This window comes from Opisthocomus hoazin, chromosome 3 (assembly GCF_030867145.1).
Source record: "Opisthocomus hoazin isolate bOpiHoa1 chromosome 3, bOpiHoa1.hap1, whole genome shotgun sequence".
Lineage (NCBI taxonomy): Eukaryota > Metazoa > Chordata > Aves > Opisthocomiformes > Opisthocomidae > Opisthocomus > Opisthocomus hoazin.
In genome coordinates this window covers 37,774,428-37,798,754 of record NC_134416.1, presented here as the reverse complement: position 1 = coordinate 37,798,754, position 24,327 = coordinate 37,774,428, and the positions used below count along the sequence as shown (strand labels likewise).

The window sequence follows — 24,327 nt, the reverse complement described above, 5'->3', positions numbered from 1 at the left end:
TGCTTCTTCCCAATGTTTTACTTATCTCACAATAACGAAGTCAACTCTCAGAGCACTCCCAAAGAACACCTTTCCCCCCCCCTTTAAGGATTTTGTTAGACTTTGTTAGGCTTTTCTTAGACTACTGAATTCAGACTAATTAATTCATGTATACTGCCTTACTATTTTTTAACATTCCGCTATTTCTTTCTCAACTTATTTGTATTAATCCCTAACACACACTGTCATTCCTTGCTTAACTTTTTAGGATAACATTTCTGTATTTTATACCCAGTTCAGCATAGGGACTACAGCATTTATTAGGCTACAAAGGAAACACCACATACTGCCAAGCAGTCTGAAAACATTCTGTTCTAGGGAAAAGAAATACACTTGGAGACTTTCCTGCACCACTAAAACTTCTCTATAAAAGATACGCTCAGAATTTGACAAAGTAGACATATTCTTGTCTGAGCTTTTATATCATTGATCAACACTTCACTGTTCGTCCGAGGTCAGTTAAAGAAACTTAACTTTAAGTAAACAGTCTATTTAGCCAAAATATTTTTCTGCATGATTTTTCTTCTTTATTTCAATCCTCTTTAGGACCTAAGTTGTTTTGTTTTGTTTTGTTTTTAAATTAACAAGTCAACAAAAAGATTCATTTGAACACCAAAGAAAATACACCTGGACCAACTTACCTGGTGAGTTGCTAGAAGGTGCGGGATCCACAAGGCTGGCAGTCGGACTGCTACAGCTGGCAGCCGATTCTGAAATGGATCCGTTCATCGAGGACGGTAGACCCAGTGTATTTGTAGTTGTAACTGGTAAGGGTAGCACCACAGGGGACATGGTAGGTCCGGACAGGTTTGCTGTAGTCTGCATCTTAACTTGTGCCATTACCTGTCACTGCAATAAACAAATAATTACGAGTAGGGCACTTTGCATTTTGACTGTCAAATGACGGTAGTTACACTAACAATACTTCTTTTTTGCTCTCTGGATCTGGGTCACAAAACTATCCACAGCAGTCATGCCTCTGCACACATTACTTCCAAACCGACGCACAGAGAAACAGAGCTCACAGCCAAAGAACATCACTGGAGCAGAACCCACACCCCCTGACTCCAGGTTCTGTTGCTCAACTATGGGGCGACCCTGGCCTGAAAGACAGCAGGCAGAATGATTATCCTAGAATAAAATTCCATATAATTATTCTGTGGATGAGATTAGCACCTGGCAATTTCTTGAACAGAGGATGTCTTTGCAACAAACTGCCACAGCGATCTTTTGCCATAGTTTTTCCAGTGAAGTGCACATAAAATACCAAATAAGGCCACAAGAGAAAATCCCTATTTTTTTGCCTGTTACCAAACTAGAAAAGAGAAAAAAATAAGAAGAGAAAACAAAGAAACAAAAAAAAAACCCACCAAACAAGCAAGTTTTGAAAAATCACTGCTTATCCAGTCAACAGACGCCACACTTCAATCCTTGCATAAATTACTAGCTCAGGTACCAGGATTTCCTAAACTAGCCTTTAATCCAGTGCCTAAAGCATTTACCTGGAACATGCCAGGTACTAATTACGTCTCTCCATCTACCCAGATTAGCTTCTTTATTACCAATATCTGTTCTCTGGCTAAGTCTACACTCGTAAACAGAGCAGTGTCAGGGCATGCCTCCTTCATACTATTCATTGCGAACATGATCTTTAGCAAAATTTTGGCTACTGACAAAAAACTCTTGCAGAAATCACATGGGAGCAGTTCGCAGGCCAGCAGGCACCCCGGGCAATCCGCTCAAACAAGAGAGGAGGCAGTCAAGCTCAGTCCTCCAGAAGAAAGTCTTGGCCTTCTTTTGGCAGCAGGAGAAACAGGATGATGTATTTTATTTGGTAGCATGGATACAGACTGTATTTTCGGGGGTTCATACGCACGATAAGATCTGTACAGACCAGATAGAGGGACGAAACTGGTAAGACCCAACAGACAGCCTGGGGAGCTGGGCCGTCTCCCAGCAGCAGCTCTTGTCCCTCTGGCTAAGAGGAGGACAGGAGCCCAGCTCTCCTCCATCACGGGCAGCAGCCCTGCCACTAAGCTCTTCACTGCTTCTGCTGGCATAGTTCTCTCTTTTTAAGGAAGAATCCCATGCAACATCTGAAGAACATTCTAACTAAGGTCTAATTGAAACGAGTACAACTATATTAAAAAAAAATCTGATTACAGCAGTATTTTTGCATCCCCCCAAATCCGTTAAAAAATATCCAAGTATCTCTACTCAGAGGGACAGTATTGTTGGATTAAGGTCCCAAATCCCTCGATGCACCATAGAGTGCAACTCCTTTAGCACTGTTGCACTAGTACAATGAAAATAATAAATCTTATTACTGTGACTGTGCTTTGGAAAAGAGGTTTAGCCGGGAATGCCATTTTTATCACTGAGGAAAGACAGATGACTGATTCCAGTCTCTGGAAAGGCAAAAGTAAAAAAATTAAAAATGAACCTGAGATGCATCCACTTGCCCTTTTCATAAATATCGTAAGTAAAATGCTGATAGTGACAGATTTTAAAAATGCATATGCAGTCAGCTGAGATACATTAAAATACTTCATGTGTTCAAAAATATCAACTGAATTCAAACTGTAAAATTCCTACAGACACTTAACAGCAAATGTCATACAACACAGCAGTATTGTTAGAAGGGCCTAACTTAAAGACTGAGAATATGTATAACTACAGAATTCTTTGGTATACTACGTGTTAAACTCTGGTTTTAAATATATTCGTATAGATCAGAATGAATTCAAAAAGTTTCTTAACTGTAAACATCCAGGTAAACAATGGCAGAATCAGGCCATATTTACTAAAGATCTTTAAAATGAAACCATCATAATATGAAATATCATCACAATAATTAAAAGTTTAAGAAGCCCCTTAGAATATTTACAGTATTTTAGCTTATAAGCATGAGTATTTCATTTCCATTTCATATTTCATATTCCATTATTTTGAAAGTTTATTCTTCTTTTCAAGAAAGCAGAACTTACTAATAACCAAATAAAATAATGTGTCCTATAGTATTGCTGTTAAAAAGGAAGAAATTGTAGGATTTAACCTTTTCTATCAAAGATAAAAAAAAAATCAGTTTGATAATAGTATCAAGGAACTGTAAAAATGAACAAGATAAAATCTGGGAGAAAAAAGACTCTTTGTCCGACAGTAAAGTAGGTAGGAAAATAAAATGTGAAAACAGAATAAAATCATAACATATTATGTGATGGGGTTTTCTTATATACCTAAAGCTGCAGGAACTCCTACAAGAAATTATAACTGTTTTGCAAATTCATCTGTATGAACAAAGATGCTCAGGAGGTAAATACAACCGTAAGGACTAACTCTTAAGTACATGAGATATGGAGATAATAGATTTGCAATCAGTTCTAAAAATCCACTAGTAGAGAGAGACAACAGAAAGAATACAGTTGACATAGGACTGTCACGTCTTCTTCACACTACCAAGCAAACAATCTTTAATGTCATGACAAAAAGGGGACAAAACCTATATGCTCCATCTCTTCACTGCATTTTTTACTTGTATGCCAGTGTTGTAGTATTTTATAAACAGTGAAGCAAAAAGATTTGGGGACCTTCCAGCCACGTGCACAGACCTGTTTGCTACTACACAACAAAATGCAGGACTTGGGGGAGAGAGATTTCACTAAGCTGGTCAGAGATGAAATAAAGTTCTATAATCAAAACATTTTTAAATCTTCTACAGGGATATTTTTAAAAAATTTGGCATATACAGAAGGGATGGTTTATTTAGGATATTATGAATATGATTAGAAAAGCCCCCATGCCTCATTTCAGGTGTCTAACCCAGCTCACATCTAGGACACGGCTACACCCGGGCGTCCCCGGAGGAGTTTCCCTTGGCGCGACGCCAGGCAGTGGTTACCGACTCTGGGATCTCTGCGACAAGGCTGGGCTGCACAGCGGTGACTGCCAGCTTTGTGTCGTTATCGAGCCGCTCGCCGCCATGCAGAGACACCACAGCTATGATATTTCTCGCACTCTCAATCACATACGTGTCTACCCAGCCAAAGTCCGCAAGTCACAGGCTGCAATTTTTGTAAAGTTATATTCCAGAGCTCATGGTGCCTTCTGAAGTGCTGCAATGTCCTTTCCTCTCTCACTCTAACCTACACAGCTGTATTAGAAACACGACAGCAGACATTTAAAGGGATGTAAATATACTATAATTGCATTTTACTTCATTTCTGCTTTTGAAAGCACTTTGTACCTAGGCAATTACACAGGTTTCAATACACAATTGGTATTAACCTTCTTGTCAAACTATATATAAGCTGTGAATTTTCCTTTGACACTAAAAAAACCCAAAAGAAACCCAACTCACATTACAAAACAAAACTCCCTGACTTTTTGAAGTGAAAATATTGCTGTCAAATATTCATTTTTCTTCCAAGTTAGGAAACAGCACATTAATTCAGTTATATTCACGGATGCAGAATATTTTTAACAAATGGGAATATACTTGTGTTGTGTTAAAAAGCATCACATAACATAAAGAATTACTTCCCTTTTTCTGATGATTATAATTTCTTGCACTTTTCTGGAACATTAATCCCTTTATACATTTAGATCTTACAACGTCAGACATTTATTAAATGCTCAGATGAAATGAGTCTTAGAATATATCACACTAATTGAATAAATAAAGACAGACAAAGTAGGTAAGACAGCACAGAGGGTGGAAAAGACACAGAATGAGTTTTTAAGTTAAACATATTTCCATGTGGAAAAATTGAAAAAGCAATACCTGACTCCAGACACATGTTGTTGTATGAAAAAAGCAACAGTCAGAGAAGCTAATCACCTGAACGGTCGAAGCAGAAGACTGGACTTCATCTGTGCAGAAAGTGAAAATGCACATATGCAGTGGGGTGTTACCACACTTTCACACTGCTCTGTCATACAACCCAACGTACCAGACCTCATCTGTGTACAAGCAAGTAACACACGGCACGTACCATGGATTTGTGAAGTGCTTTACAAAGGTAACAGCGGAGGGCCAGCCACTGCTGAGTAAGAAAAAATACTTCACATATCTTCTATCTCATATATGCAATACCTCTGCTTATACATTCTAACCGGTGCCTATTTTTCACAACAGTATCACAGTAATGATGCCAGGTCCCTCTCTGCTGAACTGCTACCCAGCAAATTCTAGCCTGTGCTCTGTTTATGAATCTGACTCTTCGGCAGCTAATGAGACTCTGTTCTTGTCTTCCTTGGATTCCCTTCTTAAAAAAAAAAAAAAAAAAGGCAAGCAAAAAGAAAAACCAATCATTTCAAATTTTCAAGATCACATTGAATTCTAATTACAGTTCTACAATGTTTGCAGTCTCCTCCAAGCCTGCTTTATAACACCTACAAATTTAATAAGTGTACTGTTTCATCCACATCATCAATGAAAATACTGAAAGGTACAGAACTGCATTACAATAGACTGGGGGCAGTGGCTAGGAAGGCAGCATCTCAATGTTTTTTTCCAGATCAATCCCTGCTTTGGTTAGCAGCTTTTTAATGTGATTCTTCTATAAAAGTCCCAAGTCATAGTACCCTAATAGACCTAACAGCTTCCTAACTGAGGAGGGTTTGGTTTTAGTTTTAGCCTTAAAATTCCATTAAACTCTCCATTCTCCTTCTATTCTCCTGATATTACTTCACTTACCTACACAAAAGCATTCAAAACTGCCAAAAGGTAAAATCTATGTCTTGCGTGCCATTTCTCACATTTACAGCAAATATTTATACATACAAAAAGTACTACAAAAGTCCTAAGCTTTATGTAATTCCTTTTTACGGTGTTATATCTAGCAGCTTATTTGGGGATGACAGAAAACACACAGCTCTGCATTACCTTAACAGCTGTTAATTCAATCTTTTCTGTTCTACAAAATCGAGTAACGAGATAGCCACACAGCAGCAATTTAACAAGAGCATGACTTCAAGCAACAGTCAGCAGATGATCATCTAGAATTACTAACAGAATGTATCGTTTATACATTTTAAACAGGCAAAATTGACAAACTACGCATGAAATCGCACAGGCAGTGTATAACTTTTTTTTTTTCTCTGTTACTGCTGGTCCCCGCTGTTTGTCCTCCCCATTTGCTCCTCCATCAACGTGTTGCTTTTTGCCTTACTCAGGGGTGGTTTGCCAACCACCAGACTGATCCAGTGACTCGCTGCCATAGCAGGGGACAATCCTGTGCCGTCTCTCCCCTACAGCAAAGAGCCAGTACTTCTCTGTCCGTTCACCTCACGGAACCAGCTCACTGGCGGATGAAGAGGAAGATCAGAGGAGCGTCCGTGTCTGTACAGGGAGGGCCGTAAAATCCTGACCTGGAGCGGGTGCAAGGAATTAGCCCTTTCAACTCCTGCTAATCAGCTTTACTTCGCTGTCAAGCCATACAGCGATGTTCAGCTCCTTCACGCTGTTCCACAGAAACCTCATGATCTCATTCCTGACAATTTCATCTTCAGAAACCAGTGGCCTCTTCTTTTTTTCCAGTGCTTTACACTAGAGAATCTTAATTTCAGTGGAAATCTGGACACAGCTACTAGATAATTAACAACTAATACACGACAACAGCAAGAGAAGTCAGGCCTTAAAAGCATTTCACCTTCCTGAAGTATAAGGAGGGGGGAGAAAACATCAACTCTTTTACTTTGGTTATTTTGATCAAATAATTTACCAGCAAAAACAAAAAAGCACACAAAAAGGAAGGTGAACTGACGCAGAATATTAGGGACTAATACTCAAAATCCAAGGAGCTGCAAGGCTTACAAAAAGGGTCCCATGCTTGCTCAGGGCTAAACCCAGTCCCTTGAGGACTGACTAAATACTACGGTGTCTTACAAGCAGCTTCCCTTGCCCTTGGAGCAGAGCAGAAGAGCATTGCAGATCAACCCCGGGGAAGGAAAAGCAGGACCGGGCGGCTGCAGTGAACGCCAGATCAGAACATCAAATCCCATTGCACTTTCACAAAACACCAAAGTTGTTTTTCTAAGGATATTCTCATCCACAGAGGAATATCCTTTGCAAACTTGTATATACGATCAGTAAGAAGCTTTCTAAGGAGAGGCAGGAAGGTATTTTTGGAAAAAAAATCACATAGGAAATTGAACAAATTAAAAATCTGCACTCATAATACTTTTCAGCCACTTCTTCAAACAGCAGCCAGCTCAACTTCCCTTTTGAATTACTACACAGGACAACCACTTTAAAAAAACAAAAAAGGACCTCATACTTAGAAGACTGAGCTGCTTCATCTCACAGACTTCTTTCATCATGAAGCCATATCGGTTCCCTAACTGCCAATACTATGTTGATCCAAGATGCTATAGGAAGCATATGAGTCTCTAACTCAAAGACCAGACCACCGTTACTTGGGAATACGTATTATCTACGTCTGTCACCGATTCCATCCTTCTCTAACAAATTCCTTTACAATGGCTTTGTGTAATTTTGATAAGAAAGGAAAATTTTCAAACAAAACCAAACCAGACAAATAAGGTAACTAATTACGGAATCAAAGACTAAAAACTAAGAATTTCTCAATGAACAAAACAGCCAAAGGTGGGAATTTTTGTTGCCGTTTAATTATGATGTGTTAGCAAGGGGGCTAGAACAGAAAATGCATACCCTGCAATCGAGATCAAGATTCATATAACATGAAATACATAGTGTATGTCACAGAGCAAATATAATAAGCAAACATTTTGGATGTAGTAAATTGCTTAAGCCACTGCAGCAAAAGACAAGTAACTAATATGAAAAATGTGTGACCTACAAGGCCATCTATGTGCACAGCATATCTCAAACCAGAACAGTTACCCACGCCGTATGGCACTGCTGTACAGTGAGATAGGAGGATTCAGGTAGGGATTAAAGTTGTCTATAATCTAGGCTTCCAAATATAAGCAAGGTGTCTAAACGCCCACTCAAATCCAAGGAAATACAGTATGGAACTCAATAGTCCACCCAGGTTTACCTGTGCCATTTGAGATGTCCTAAGATATCACATCTGGATACCTGCATGCTCCATCAGCTGCTGCTTCACCAAGGAGAAGTAATCTCCTAGAAGACCCAAGCCACATCTGACACTGCACGTGGCAGACGGTTCAAACAAACCCCAACGTGAAAAGGTAATGAAACGGCAATCATGTACGTATTTAAACAAATGTGTTACACCACCAGTCAATACAGCCAGTGGACCCAGGGAATTATTCAAGGAGATCAAAAAGTAGGCTTCTAATTTAGGATTAGCTAAGCCACGCAACTGAGTGGCAGCTGAAGACTAGACAGGATAACTTCATGTCTCCAGCTGCACTAGATGCTGAAAAAGAGGCAACTGAAGCCCACCCAAAGTCTACTGCCAAACCTGTCCTCGACAAACAGGCGATCATGGGCCTTATTAAAACAGACACTATTACAGAAGCAAATAAACTCCCTTGCAGAGAGGCTCCCCACCTAATATATTTGCCTAAAACATGTCTTTTTGTAAGGAATGATGGAAACTGGAGGGGTTAGGGAACTGACTGTAATTGTGCACATTTGCATGTCCAGGAGCCTAAAATCTCGTAAAAAGAGAAACTTAACAGAAAGCGGAGCATATTGACAGGCGGGAATGCAACTCTTCCCTTCCTTGCCTGGCAACAGTGAGGCTGACATGAAAAAGTTGAGACAGGAGCAGCTCAGGCCATGGTGTTTCTTACTGTGTATAGCAAAACTGAACAACCCCAGCCTGTACACACGGCTGATTTTCTCTTCTAACAGAGAAATTATGGTCAGGTCCTGCATATATTGGACAGCCACTTGAAGTCTCAAGTGGAGACTTCACAGGCAGACATGAAACAGAGCTCCTAAGCAGAGAAACTTTATTAATATTCAGCTTGAACCATGATGGAAAAAAGGACTGCTATGCTCACAAAACAACCTCACTGATACCAAAGATGACTGAAGTAAAGGCTGAAACAAAACCAAAACCCCAAATATCCAGAAACCCTTTAGAGAAGACAGTCTGCAACCAGAGCAAAGACTTCATGGGGGACAGCTGCTTGGCACCAGGGCAGTTCGGGACACTTAATTACAAAATTTCCATTTGAAACGACAAAGGAGATCAATCAGATTATCAACTGGAAGACTACAATGCCAGAAGAAAACTACAAGATAAAGAAAGCCAATCTGTTGCATCAGAAACCGAGCCAGTTGTGCATCTGTATACTTTTCAACCTGTTTATAACCCAAAGCCCAACGCGGAAAACTTAGACTGTTTTATATAAATGTCTGCTAACTTACAAAGATAAACTCATCGGAAAGTTTGTCTCAATTTATTGTTTCTGTCCAGAAAACAGAGAAGATCATAAAAAATCCATGGAAATTCCCAACAGAAATTTTATACCCAGAAAAGACTCCGAACCATCCAGCCAGAACATTGGTTCAGACACAGCCATCCGTTTGAACCAGCCAGAAGAGTCTGAATTACTACAGAGAAGAAAAGGTGAAACTCCTCCACAAAACAGCATGGTGATCATCACAGCCTTCCTTGTGGAAGAAGGCCATCCAAAATCCATCACGGTTTGAGGTATATCCAAAAAAATAGCTTACAGATGCCTATGCAGTCTTACAGATCAGAGGCAGGACACCACACAGATTCCCCAACGCTACAGGGTAATATCCTTCTTCGTATTTGTCTACTGCAACTGGGAGCAACCATTAATCCAAAGGACAAAAGCTGGCTGTCCAGTATTGTAACTCTTTAAATCTCTTCCTTACTCTGACTGTAAACTATCTATGACTTCTTGAAAACTTCTATCTCCGTGGACACTCTGCAATACAGAGTCATATCTGTAATATTTTTTAAAACATTACCTTACCTGGACACTCTGCAATACAGTCATATTTGTAACATTTTTTAAAAGATTATCTCACCTGGTCCCACAGTCCTTGGAGAAGGGAGAGTAGGACAATCAAGGGAGACTCTAGGCAACACTGACACGAATTAAGCTGAATTTCCAGGGCTATCTCAAAATTTACCCCCACAAAACATATCAGAAAGGTTCAAGGAGACAACTAATTAATTTAGTGACTCCAGAAATTGTGAACACAAAAGCTAAGATTATAAAAATGTGGAACAAATTATTGGATTTTTTTTTTTTTTTTTTTTTTACTTCCTGGGATAAGTCATTCAAGTGCAACCATTTAAATATTCCACTGAGACTCAAAGTGTTATACTGAAATGGTTATTGGTTGCCATCGTATATAGCGGTCAAAACACCATCTTACTGCAGATGATGGGCAGGTAAACCACATTCACCTTAGGTTAAACAAAAACAAGTTGCTAAGCGCTTTCATGAAGATAAATAGCTGAAAAGAAGGGAAGCCTAAACCACTAGTTTAACAATCAATCATCAGCTTAAAAGTGCAGAAGGGGATTAAGTAAGTACATGAAAAAAACACGACTTGGACTTGACACGCTGCCGCTACAGACTCATTTGCATTAAAGCTGTAACTGGTTCCTTGTTTGTGATACTGGGGTCTAACCAGAGCTCCTTCCAAGAGTCCAGTTTGTTATTTAGATAGTATTTTTACATTTCTCTCATCTATATTTCTAAAACCTGTGTTTTTTCAACTTGTGCTAGCAACTAGTAGTTATATTCCTAAGATCTCAAATAAGCTTTGACTGATTTTAAATTACAAAATACTGTTACCGTAAGTAAAGCATCCCTCTAACTGTTATTTTGTTCTGAAGCACATGAAAATTACTTCTTGACTAAAAGTTTATTCCCTAACTAGAAATTGCATATTATTAATTCTCTTGACTGCCTGTGACAAACTACTTCTCATACCATTTCAAGTAAGACAGTTTGGTGAAGTAGCAGGAACATGCCTTCTTCTTTGCATAAAGTTACAGCTCCTGCTACCAGCCCTCCTTATACTGTAATCACTCCCTCTACCATTAACAGCTACAAGATCCTGAGAGAAGGTGGTTTCAGCAGACAAAGCAGCGGGTTTTGTGCTCTACTGTTAGAAGCAGATGAAATTCTGGTTTCTGGGCCTTTTTTGTTCTCCACGAGTATATTTAAACAAAAACAGTATTTCACAGCTAGAGTGATGAATGCCCCACCTTGAGGTCTCACACAGCTTGCAAGCACCTGCAGCTCCCAGACACAGATGGAGCCAAACTGCCACCTCCTGTTCACGAATCATGCCCGGAGTCCCCCTTCTCTCAGCTCTCCCACAGACACGTTTGCCAACGCTTGGACAGAAGATAATTTCGACACACAGCTCATGAGACTAGCTCCCTGCTCACCAGGGGACAGAACAGGACCTCTGCTCATAGGCATAGAGTACCTCGTCAGATCAGGAGCTCTGCAACAACTTCAAAGAGCCTCCTCCCTACACAGTCCATGAATAAAGGTAAAATGATTACTGAGTATTGGATTGTGCGTACCAAGTCCTCTGACTGAAGAAAAGCACAAAATCTAAGTTTTCAACTGGAGAAAACCACCAGTTTAGAGATGCTACATTCAGGGGCAAGGTCACAAACTGTTGCAAAACTGACGACACAAGCCCAGCTCGACAACAGTGAAAACAAGAGTCCAGAAATTAAGGAAGTAGACAGACCATACGTAGCCAGTGGTGACCTGGGGCCACTACCATTGGACTCCAACAAACAAGATGGCAAGAGAAATGTGCCTGGAAGAGTTTAAGAGAAAGCCAAAAGGAACAGACCCAACCGAACCAGCCACATGCAGCAAGCAGCTATCAAGCAGACTCCTCAAGCATCCTGAGAATTAAAAGAATCATCAACAACTCAGCAAAGTACACCAGGACAGTAATCGCCCGGTAGAGTCCTTGCAGCAAACCCATGTGTTGGACAGAAATTATGAAGTTGTGTGACGAAACATAGTCAAGTAAATTATTTATCTCCGGAAGAAACTACAGATTACAGAAGATCTGGACAATCCGGTAAAAGGAAAAAATCCTAGTGGCATACTTACAGATCCTTTCAGAGTTAGCAAAGGCAGAAAACACTGAAGAAAAACTGTTGGTTATATGATCAGTGTAAACATTATAAACTCGCCACACATTGAGTGCATATTCTGTTGCGGCACAGAACACACTCATCTGGCAGGATGGCAAAAGGCTAATCTCTGGAGCTGAATCAGCAAGGAGGCTACTAAACTAACAGCCAACAACACAAAGGAAGAGGGCTGGTAGAAAGAGATTTGGTTCAAATTCAGCACACTGTGAGCACACAGAACCAGAGTTTCTCCTCCAACTCCTAATGTACTAGCGGTTAGGAGTATGAAGTAGGATATATCATCACATAGCAAATAAGAGATCTCCATCCATATAGATGACGATTCAGAATAACTTGTTTCCCTAGATCAAAGGAAGTTATAAGCATAACTACTACAGGAAAAAATGTAAACAAACTTTGATTTAAAATCTGGATTTCTTTCAAGCATTTTTACACAGATAGTCAGAAATGAAACAACAACTCTGGCTAAAAACGCAATGTGATTCAGTGGTAACATGAAATGATTCAAAATAAAAGGAAACAGCACCTAGAAATGAGTGAAAGTGAAACAGAAGTTTGCATGTATGAGGAATGAGAACACTGCAACAGCATAGGCTCACGACTACCTGGAGACAGCACGGATGGACGGATGATGCTCCGAGCTGCCCTACAGGAATGTCTGGCTCACCACTTACTGTACTTTCAGGACTCCAGGGCCATTAGCTTCAGCAGCGTAAAGTCAGCTCTTGTGACTGTGAAACAGTGAAAGAACGAACTTGCTTTTGAACTTGCAGGGACCTAATGCTTCCGCTCACTGCTGAGCTAAGACTCCTGTCCTCACCTTCAAAACCAAAACCAAATAAACAGAGAGCACTTCAAAAGGGAAGAAGGACGCTGTTTTCCAAGATCACGCGCTATTTGGCTACATATATATGCCCAATACAGTCTCACCTCCTGCAAAAAAGGATGCTCCTCGTTAACGAAGGGGAGGAGTGCTCTTAGCCCAAAGGCTGTCCCACGTCCAGGTTGAGATGACACTCAGCAGAAGTTTAGGCAGAAGTGCAGACCTGAGCTGTGGAGCAGAGGTCTGCAATTCAGCGCAATAGGAAAGACACACATTTGAAAAGCACAGTCAGCCCCGGCACCAGATATGCCTCGACAAACCCTGTTCACCTGCAGTGCTCTGTCCTGCCCTATCTTGGGGATACATTAGGTTTCTTAGTTTGATAGCAACTATGTCTCCCTTGCTCCTGTCAGCTATGAGCTCCCTGAGCAAAGATAAACAGTACTAAGCAGCATCTGCAATGACAGCAAATAAAACTGCTTCTTTTTTGGTGCTAGATGTCAAAATACCTAGCAAGCACAGAGCTGGTTTAAGAGCCTTTAAAAGGCTCAAAGTACTACTGTGACCAAAAAAAAAATACCCAACCCCGAAATTTCAAACGCAGAATGGGTAAGCTGCTGCTTGCATCTCTTACACAATACTTGGAGCATGGTATTAAAGCTATGGTATTAAAGACCTGTTTCAAGCAGCTACAGCAGCAGTTTGCTCTCATGCCTACCTGTAAGGAAGATGAATGTTACACAATATTAAGGGGCTCTGACCGCAGTAAGATTTTAAGAGAACCAGAAAAAGCAAGTCAAAGTTTTACAAATAGTTTAACGGTCCCATGAAAAAGGGCCTCCAAAGCCACCTCGTCTGGTGAGTTGCCACTGACAGTAATTCGTGGAATGGCCAGTTTCAGAAGAGCCTTGCTGCCCATTTGTGTAGGGATGAGGTCAGGAGGGCCACGGCATGACAGGAGCTGAACTTGGCAAGGGATGCTAAGAATAACAAGAAGGGCTTCTACACGTATGTCAGCCAGAAAAGGAAGGTTAAACAAAGTGTTCCCCCCTGCTGAAGAAGCATGGCAGCCTCGTATCAACAGAGGAGAAGGCTGAGGTACTCAACAACTTTTCTGCCTGTCTTCACTGGCAACCTCTCTCCTCGCCCCTCCCCAGCTGAGGGACTGCAAGATGGGGACCAGGGGGGTAATGACCCTCCCACTGTGAGGGAAGACCAGGTTCATGACCACCTGAGGAACCTGAACGTATATAAGTCTATGCGACCTGATGAGATGCATCCCAGAGTCCTCAGGGAATGGGCTGATGGCATTGCCAAGCCACTCTCCATAATATTTGAAAGGTCATGGCAGCCAGGCAAAGTCCCTGGTGACTAGAAGAAGGGAAACACTGTGCCCATTTTTAAAAAGGGTAGAAAGGAGGGCCCTGGGACCCACCGACCTGTCAGCCTCACCTCTGTGCCTGGGAACGTCATGGAACAGAACCTCCTAGAAGCTGTACTAAGGCACATGGAAGACAGGGAGGTGACTCGAGACAGCCAGCATGGCTCCACCAAGGGCAAGTCCTGCCTGGCCAACCTAGTGGCTTTCTATGATGGCATGACTATATGAGTGGACAAGGGAAAAGCTATGGATGTGATCTATCTGAGCTTCTGTAAAGCTTTCGAGACAGTCCCTCACAACATCCCTCTCTCTAAATTGGGAAGATACGGGTTTGATGGGTGCACTGTTTGGTGGCTAAGGAATTGGTTAGAAGGTCGCAGCCAGAGGCTAGTGCTCAATGGCTCGATGCCCAAATGGATGCTGATGACAAGTGGTGTCCTTCAGGGGTCCGTACTGGGACCGGTGCTCTTTAACATTTTTATCAATGACTGAGAAAGCGAGATCAAGTGCACCCTCAACAAGTTTGCAGATGACACCAAGCTGAGTGGTGCAGCTGACACACCAGAAGGATGGGATGCCATCCAGAGGGACCTGCACAAGCTTGAAAAATGGGCCTGTGTGAACGTCATGAGGGTCAACAAGGCCAAGTGCAAGGTCCTGCATCTGGGTCAGGGCAACCCCCGGTATAAATACAGGCTGGGGGATGAAAGGATCAAGAGAAGTTCTGCTGAGAAGGTCTTGGGGGTACTGGTGGATGAAAAGCTGGACACGAGCCACCAGTGTGCGCTCACAGGCCCTCTACTCTGCTCTGGAGAGAGCCCACCTGGAGTACCGTGTCCAGCTCTGGAGCCCTCAGCACAAGCAGGACATGGAGCTGTTGGAGCACCTCCAGAGAAGGGCCACTAAAATGATCAGAGGGATGGAGCACTCCTCCTATGAGGAAAGGCTGAGAGAGTTAGGGCTGTTCAGCCTGAAGAAGGGAAGGCTCCAGGGAGACCTCAGAGCAGCCTTCCAGTACCTGAAGGGGGCCTACAGTAAAGATGGGGAAAATCTTTTTAGCAAGGCCTGTTGAGATAGGACAAGCAGTAATGGCTTTAAATTAAAAGAGGGTACATTTAGACTAGATATAACGAAGAAAATTTTTTTACCATGAGGGTGGTGAAACACTGGAACAGGTTCCCCAGAGAAGTTGTGGCTGCCCCCTCCCTGGAAGTGTTCAAGGCCAGGTTGGACGGGGCTCTGAGCAACCTGGTCTAGTTGAAGATGTCCCTGCTCACTGCAGGGGGGCTGGGCTAGATGACCTCTAAAGGTCTCTTCGAACCCAAGCATTCTATGAGTCTATGATTCTATAACAGCTGAAGAAAAGTGCTGGATTAATTCTTCTCCCAGCACCTGGCCAATACCTATGGTTGCCTGCAAGCCCACATCCAGAATGTCCTCATGAATGACAACTCCATCAAGTCCACAGAAATGGGATCCAGTCCTGGCATCTTTAATGACTTTTCACTTGTTTAAGGCTCTAAGTGATACAGACTGGCCTGCTGAAGTGGGCTGAAGAAAAGATGATGCAGATCACCTCCCTCTGAAGAGGTCAAATCCTACAGATAAACCTGTGGATTCAGCTAAGAGAGAATGTTGAGAGATGTCTCTGAGAAACCAGAGTGAGCTTTACCTGCCTCCCAATCCAGGACAAGCTTCTCACCCCCTTCCATGAAGTACAGACAGCCTCAGTTGCTGTGCAGAAGCTGAGAGGACAGCTATTTCATACAAGACCAGTAAGTATGTTGCACTGAATTATAAGAGGGTCAGAAGGGTTTTCAAGAAAATCCCTCTCAAGTCATTCATTAAGATTCCCAGGCCCTAAACAGGTACAAAAGGAATGTCTCTTGGGTATATACTCTTAAGCAAAATACCCATTAGCAATGTCCACTCAACAGACATTGACACCACAGGTGGAACACAGTTCGAAGCAGGCAGGTGTAAGTACTATCAGATACACAAGAGTGGAACAAAAAGTAGAGAAAACATTTTCCACAGTCTGGAAAGGACAAAGCCCTGCAGCCTAACATCCAGGACTGAAAAAGGATCAGAAGTGGGAAAAAAATTAGAACAAAAAAAAAAGAACACATTACTTTTTAACAAGAAATTTTAGATTATTCCGTGTTCTCATCTTGACTAACAATGCGAAAGCTTCTACAGACTTTGCTATTTCATTTCTTTATTTGTACCAGTACAATTGGATACACCACAAACAGACCCAACCTTCCTCTGTATCAGCTCTGCACTTTCACCTTGGGAATAGTGTATCTTGATTTCTTCCCTTCCAAATATATCGGTTGTATGGATGTGTCTTCTGGGTGACATGGAAGAAGTTCTCTGTCACAGCTGGTTAATTCTCCGGACAACGTCATTTACTGATATCAATCTGCACATTTAGTATATTGAAGTTTCCTTGTACTTATTTAACACTGCTTTTTTTTAACTGGATTTATTGTATAAGAAACTGGAAACTACAAATACAGAACAGCTGCCAAAAATAAGAAACTAAGAATAGCAACAGCAATAAAAATTAGGTTTCTTATCTCTTAAAGAACTCTTCTTACTGCAAGAAGTGACCATTTCCATCGCAAGAAACTTCCCCAGAAAATCTGGTCTCCTAGCTCAAGAACGTTTCCTTCAGCCTGGAGGCAAAGAGCTTCCTCACAGCTGGCAAGCAGCGAAACTTGAAGCGTGACCACCACTGGTACTAACCTTTGGAAGTTCTCAGTAGAAGATGAGACTGTAAACATACCCTTCGAGCATGTGGTACTACAGTAAACATCGTAGCAAGCTGTCTTTTCCCAGAAACTAGGGACAGCAGGTTAACCCATACTCACCATAACACTTAGCCGCTGGCTATCACTGGGGACCTCCCCGAACGCTGAAGGGAATCTGTGCTGTAACACTGATTTCTAATCAGTGTAAGAAAAGCCCCCCCCCCCATCATTTTAATGGTGACTAAATTAGAAGATTATGGGGATACAGAAATATACTGGAGTCAAAATATTATATCCTTTAATATGCAAAAAAAAAAGTGTTATTTGCCAGGGAAAAAAAAATTAAATGTCATAGTTCAATTTTATTTGGTTAAGTATCAACAAATTAGTAACATACTAGTGATGTACTATACAGACGCGTACTTGACTAAAGCAAAAGAAAAGACGCGGTACGACACAGGTGAGCACACTGTGACCCTGGAGTACAGATCTCACCACTGGGAAACTTTCCAAATACTACCAGCTTAAAAAAAAACCAACCACAAAACAGTTGCTGTTGAGATGAAGTATGAACAAACTTTAACAGCTACAGACATGCATGTGACTTGAGTATTACACTACCACAGATGATTTTTCAAAATTCATTTTTAGATTAGGAGTTGTGACAAGCAATTTTTTTATTCTGAATAGTTTCCAGAACAACGCCTGACAAGACATCTCTCAGATTTTTACTGAACTCTTGATCTTTTAACGCAAATATACTTTGGATAATGCTGATCATGACTGGTGGCTGACAATGAGCAGACCCCCTAAACGCAGAGCCCTTGACTTTTAATATATATACTAGGTTATACATGGGTTCCATTTCCTCTCTTCCCGGAGTTTGTCACGTGCTCCCACCAACTCCATTCCCCGCCTTACACCACATATCCTCTCCTCCCTGAGCAAAACTGTCAGCACCATTCCCTGACCTGCCTTCGCAGCACCCCAGCCTTGTGCTTTATGTGCCCATCCACCAAATGGAAACCCCTGCCCCAGCCTCCTGACCTGCTGATCTCAGAGACTGCGTACATGGTACCCCTCATCCAAGAACAAGCAGATGGAAAGACGGGCAGCAGGGTGAGAGCCCCAGGCAGGGCCTCCGGCAGCTCGACCCTTACATGGGTGTACTTGCAAGTGCTAACGCAGTGAAACCAGCAACAGGAACGGCCGAGAAGCACAAGGGCAGCAGGGATTCCTGCTTTCCCACATGGATTTTGACACCAGTACCCACAGCAGCTTTAGGAGAGCCATTCTCTGCCTCTGCATCTCTTCTTCTTTTGGGAAGAGAGAAAATTCAAGGACTATTGTGAAAAATACAGGCTATGCATGACCCACAGATTAGAAATGTAAAATAACTGGTTCTGGCAAAATAAGGGCCTAACTCTTACCTTGTAGATCTTGCTGCTGATGATGGGAAATCTATGTAAGCAGGGGAAGGAAAAGTGAAGGTTTGGTGGCTTCTTAACAGAAGTTGTGTTGTTACAATTATCCTGAAAAGATGCAGACTTAGGTCCTGCCCCACCACATCAGCATGACCCATGTGAGGAAGCAGATACTTGACTCTCAAATGGGAGAAAACCTGTGCACGTGTATACACGTATTTATGAAGTATACGCTAAAAAAAATGGCACTAAAAACTGCACACTTTATAAGGCCTGCTCCCCAATGGTATGGTATTACAAGAAGATGTATTTTGGGCTGAAGGACTGGACATAATTGATGAGAGAGTTTTTTCAGTCTTTTCGAAGACTGACAAATCAATAGCCACGTATTTCCGGGCAGGTCAAAACAAACTAGATAGAGCATGACAGGTGCAGCTTTCCTAATGGTTGGAGAAGCAGACTTGGAATCGGAGGATCTGCTTCACTACAGCCTGTTGCCAAACCTTCCCAAGGTCATTCTTCACGGCACTTCACAGATAAAACACATAGTATTTGATTCACTTCCCACATTCATACCAATGTAAACCACGATTATGGTGGAGTTATGTTTACAAACCTATGTAGAAAAATCAAGACTGACACTTGCCCCCAAGGAAGGGGCTGATCGAGTTAAGTGCTTATTTAAACTTGTTCAAGTCATTAAAACAGCTCTGATCCGGTTTTCCTGCAAGTAAAATTAGGAAGTGTCTTTACAATCTACTTTCATAATTCAGGATATAAGATTATTCAAATTTATTAGTATTTTGACATAATCCTTGGGGGACGAGGCAGCTTAAGCTGGCAACACGATACGTAAAGACTTTGGCCTCCAGACTACCGCCTGAACTGAACCCAAGCTGGATGACTTCTGCTAAAGCTGAACAACGTTGCTGAAAAGTTCTCTGCAAAGAAAATCCAAATTGTCCCTTCCTCTGAAAAACTATGAGCAAGAAAGCAGTCTCAATCCTGTTCCTGGCTATCAGCAATAGGAATCTTAGCAAAGGCAGGCAAGAGCAGAAATCTCTCTCTCTAGAGGTTTTTCTGGGGCAAAACTAAGGTTCAGCGGCTGAAAATCAGTACTGGAAATCTTACACTGTTGCCGGCTTTCTAATAAAAAAAGATTTCATTCAGAAATCTGTCAGCCTGGAACTGTTTATATAGGCAGCAATGTCACAACAAAGCCTGTACAGAACCTCCCTTTACTTAGTAAATGGCTTAAATACATTAATATTGATACACTGGCGTAGACTGCCAACCTGGAACTACCACACAGCTCAGGAAGACCTTACCCCTGTGCAGCCTGATGCCACTGGTAACGTAAGCGAGATACAGCAATGCACGCTCGCTTACAGACGCACAACGCAACTACGCCTAGTTACACCAGAGCAAGCCGTCCTACTCGTGCCTTTCAATGCCGTGGTTATTCACGCGTGTTCAAGACGATATTTCGCACAAAGAGAGGGGCTACAACAGCGACACTTCATCTACTCCTCTGTACAACGTAAACTTTTTTCTTTCAGTACCATGGCAGCTGCACAGGGAACATTCCAAGCGTGGCCCCAGCAGCTTACATCTTGGCAACCACAGAAGCAGCTTGCCGGCCCCAAGGCAGCGCCGGGCAGACGCTCTCTGGGGACGTTTTCCGCTCGGGTGACACCGGCTCAGCGGGCGGGACCCCGGGCACCGGCCGGCCGCCAGCCCCGCCGCGGCCCTCCCCCTCCCAGGGCAGCCCGCGGCCCTGACTTCCAGGCCCGGCTGCCAGCGCGGTGAAGTCTCCCCCACCACCGACACCCGAACGCCGGGAAAATGCCCCGAGGCCCTGGCGAACCGCCCCGCTGCCCGTCGCCCCGCGGAAGAGACGCCGACATCCATTTTGGGAGCGGGAGAGCCCGGCGCTGCCGGCGAAGTTTCGGGCCCCGTCCGGGGCCAGCGCCAAGCGAGGGAGACAAACGCGGCGGCGGCCCAGCCCCAGCGACGCCCGGCGCCCCTGGCCCCGCCGGCGGCCCCCGAGGCCGCGCACCTCCGCCCGGCGCCCGGCAGGGCTGGCACGCCGGGCCGGGCCGGGCCGAAGGACGAGGGTCAAGTTCAGGTCGCACCCAACTACTTCCCGAGGTCTGAGGCAGGGCAGGCCCGGCGCGCTCCCCGCCGAGCCCGACCCGGCCTCGCCGGCCGCGGCCCGGCCTCGGCGCGACGGCCGCCGGCCAGCAGCCGGACTCGGTGTCGGCCGGGCAGGGCGCTGCGGCGGGGGACTCCCCCGCGGCCCCCGGAGGCGGCGGCGCCGGGGCGGCCCACCTGTGCCCCCTCCCGCCTCCTCGGCGGGTGGCTGGGGGCCCCGGGGCGCATGGCGGGGCCGATGCCTCCTCCACCGCCGCCGCCGCGGCGCAGAAGCGCCTGCCGGGCCCCGGGGAGGCGGAGGGGACGCCGAGGGACCGCCAGAGCCCTCGCCCCGCCGGGAGAAGGGGGCGGGGGGGGGGGGGGCAGACGGGACGGCGACTCGGACATCATGGCTGAAGCCGCTTGCCCCCACCACACACGCTCCCCTCGGGCGTGCCTCGGCGCGGCTGCCCCCCTCCCCGGTCCCACGGCGGCCCCGCCCGGCGGCGGGGCGGCCCCCGCGGGCCCGGTTACCTGCTTCCCGGGGACGCTTTGGAGACGCCTCCAACATCGGCAAACACTAAAGAGAACTGACCCCGTCGCCGCGGCGGCCGCCGCCGGCCCCAACCACTCCGCCCCCCCCCATCCCCACCGCCCTCCCCTCGCCCTCCCCGCCGCCGCCGCCCCGCCTCGCCTCCTTCAGCGCCGCCCGCCACCCCCCCGCCGGCCTCCCCCCGCCTCCTCCGCCGCCCGCCAACGGCTCCCGGGGCCTCGCTACCCCCCCGCTCCCGCGGCACGAATGGCCCCGTCCGCCTCGCTTTCCCGGCAAGCCGAGGCGGCGCGCAGCGCCCCCAGCGGCGGCGCGGGGCCCGCGGATCCACGGGCTCCATTTCCCCGCGGGGCCGCCTCGCGGCTTCCGGCTCGCCCCCGCCGGGTGGGAGAAGCCGCGACCCTCCCTCCCCGGGCTGGGTTTAGGTCGTTCTGGAAATAGAGATATATATATTTTTTTTTTACCCGTTTCCTCATGTTTTTCTCAGCTCTACTGGCTGCGGCCGCTCTCTGCCGGGGCTAATTTGGCGCATTTTTATATATTTTTATTTTTTCGTTCGTTTTCGTGCCCTTCCTCCCCCCCAGCCACCAGCAGTCGTATCTGGGGATGTGGAAAATCGAGGTTAAAGGCCGAAGCGTTTCTCGAGGTCTTCCTCTAAATCAGAAATTAACGGAAGCAGCAAAGGGAGGGGGAAAGCCCATTGATTTCTGCCCGTCTTTAGAAAGATGGCGTTCGAGTACTTTACCTCAAAGTAATCAAGAGTTTATTGTTCATTAATAAAAAAGAAGTCTTCCAAGTTTAATCCACATTAAAAAGAAGTCTTCCAAGTTCAATACACAACCCACCTAATGCAGTTCATGAAAACCTGCTTTCTTGACTGGCTCGAGTAATTATTTGCCAAGTAAGACAAACCAGGGACTTTTAAACCCACGACGCTGCCAGGCAGAAGCATCAGAACGTGAAGCAAGGAATTTCTCGCCCAGCTCGCGAGACTGCGGTAACAAAACCCTTCAGGCTCAAAAGCCAACCCACATTTTGGGGAGGAAAGATGCTTATGTCTTTTTCCTAGGCAAATAGATTTTAATGATAGTAAGGAGAGTCAGAACATTAGATATAGCAAATGTAATTTAAAAAAACCCAACAGATATTTAAAGTCAGGATCAGAATGAATCCAGAGTTCATATTTCCTCCAGTATCTGTTATTCCATGAGACTGATTTTTTTAAAAATTATTTTTGAAATTACTTGAAACCAAGTGGTGGATCAGTACAAAAACTGAGCAAAAAAGCTGTAGCCTGACAGGATTCCCCAGCGCTCATGGTACAGACACACTCCAGCAGCACACAGCCCAGGAGAATTTTGGTAGTAAGCTTGTCTATCGTAGACAATAATTTACACACCAAGTAGACGTCATGACACTTCGCAGCAGGGCTGTATTATGAGTATCTAAGCAATAGCAAGGTTTTATTCATACTAACAGAACATGAACATGACATTTACAACTTGTTTAAACACACTTGGAGAACTCGGCGTTGGCTAAGACAGCTTTATACGTACCCCATCTTCAGCCGTGGCAGCGTGACACCCTCCCCTTCCCATTCCTCCCTTGCTTAGGGTTCTGTTTCTGAGATTCCTTACCCCTTATTTCATCTCATTCAAGAACTGAGCACAGAAGCACACAGTACCATAAAATTTCCTGCATATTATTCTGATACAATTTAGCAATGGATAATGATGCAAGTACTTTTCATAAGGCTACTACAAGTTTTTGCGTAAGTAAAGTTCATTCTGATGCTGAATCACGATGATACAATCTATAAAAGTTTGTGGGGTATTTTTTTTTTTTAGTTTGTTGTTGGTTTGGTTTTTTTTGTTGTTTACATCAAATTTTACTTTCCACTTTAGTCCCTGTTCGTAGTTTGAACAACCCTACAGCACAGCGTATACTTAGTATCTGTGCACTCAGCAGAAAAATGCACCGGATGGATGTCGGCATCAGGTTACAAAGGAGGTTTTCTGAGGTTTCTGCAATAGATAGATGCAATTCCAACAAGCCTCCGAAATCTCCAGTCTGTGCTCTTATCTCAATACCTAACATTTTTATGATATTGCTATTACTACACAACTAAAAGCTTAGTTTAAAAGCATATCTTGAAATATATGTATCAGGTCAGAGGGGTCCCATACCTTAATACATACTCTGTGCTGCAAACAGCACGTAGCTGAAAGAAAACTGAATGCAAAAGAGCAAATTTTGTCCAAAAACTTACCGTACATATTTTAAATACACTGATGACTTTTGGATCTAATTTTGTCTAGGTATAAGAAAAAGGATCAAATAGTTCATAACCATTTTAAGTCCATGATAGTGTTTTGCTTTTTAATAAGCTTCCTATACAATTGGAGCTTTACATATATGAACAACTAAGCTGCCTTCCTAGTCACTCTTCACATTTACTGTACCTTTAGGGGGTTTCTTCTCCCGCTGTCGAGATACGGGCTAAAGGCTGGTCAGCACCTCCAGCAAGAGCAGCTTCACAGAAACCAAAAAATTCTCGATTTTTGAAAATGAGATGCATAGTTTGTATATACTCATCCACTCTACTCCATCAGAACACAATGGGAGTGTCATGACTTGCCCAACAGCCTAGTTTCAGTAGCTAAGCTGTTAATAGGAGTGATTAATTCAGTATGCAGTTTGAAAGCAAGAGGAAGAAAAAAAAAAAACACACCAATGCCTAATGCCTGCACAAATGCCTCACTGGGGGAAAGGGTAGACAGTAAGTCCATTTGGTCTGTACACACAAGTTCAGGACACTTGCAGACACTCAGCCTTGTCATTTTTAACCTCCAATTCAGAACAAAAATAAATTGGCACTTTCAAGCTGACTTGCAAAAATCAAAATATTTTCATTTTTACTGATAAATTTCATTATTAGAATTTTAATTTTTTTTCAAGTCATCAAGAAATGAGTTTCCATCCCTTAATACACACTGGTGCAACAAAAGAAAACACAGAAACAAAAAAAAATCCCCAAAGAAAATGCACACTGATGTATTTAACAAGGAAGAGACTGACAGAACCAGAGAAGCAGAAGCCTGCTTTTAAATCAACAAATTAGAAACAGAAAATTTAGTTGGAAAG

At 43.8% G+C, this 24,327-nt stretch overlaps 1 protein-coding gene across 3 annotated transcripts in view; it reads right to left on the bottom strand.

The window, feature by feature from the left end:
* Positions 1–21,264, bottom strand: part of STAU2 (staufen double-stranded RNA binding protein 2) — a 180,027-nt gene extending 158,763 nt beyond the window's left edge. For all 3 annotated transcript variants that reach the window (XM_075416003.1, XM_075416004.1, XM_075416005.1), the window contains exons 1-2: positions 21,168–21,264; positions 681–888 (exon numbers count right to left, since the gene is read on the bottom strand). In XM_075416003.1, coding sequence (XP_075272118.1) covers positions 681–879 — 199 coding nt within the window. In that variant the 5' untranslated portion in view covers positions 880–888; positions 21,168–21,264. The remainder of the gene's footprint in view (positions 1–680; positions 889–21,167) is intronic.
* Positions 21,265–24,327: the final 3,063 nt, after the last annotated feature.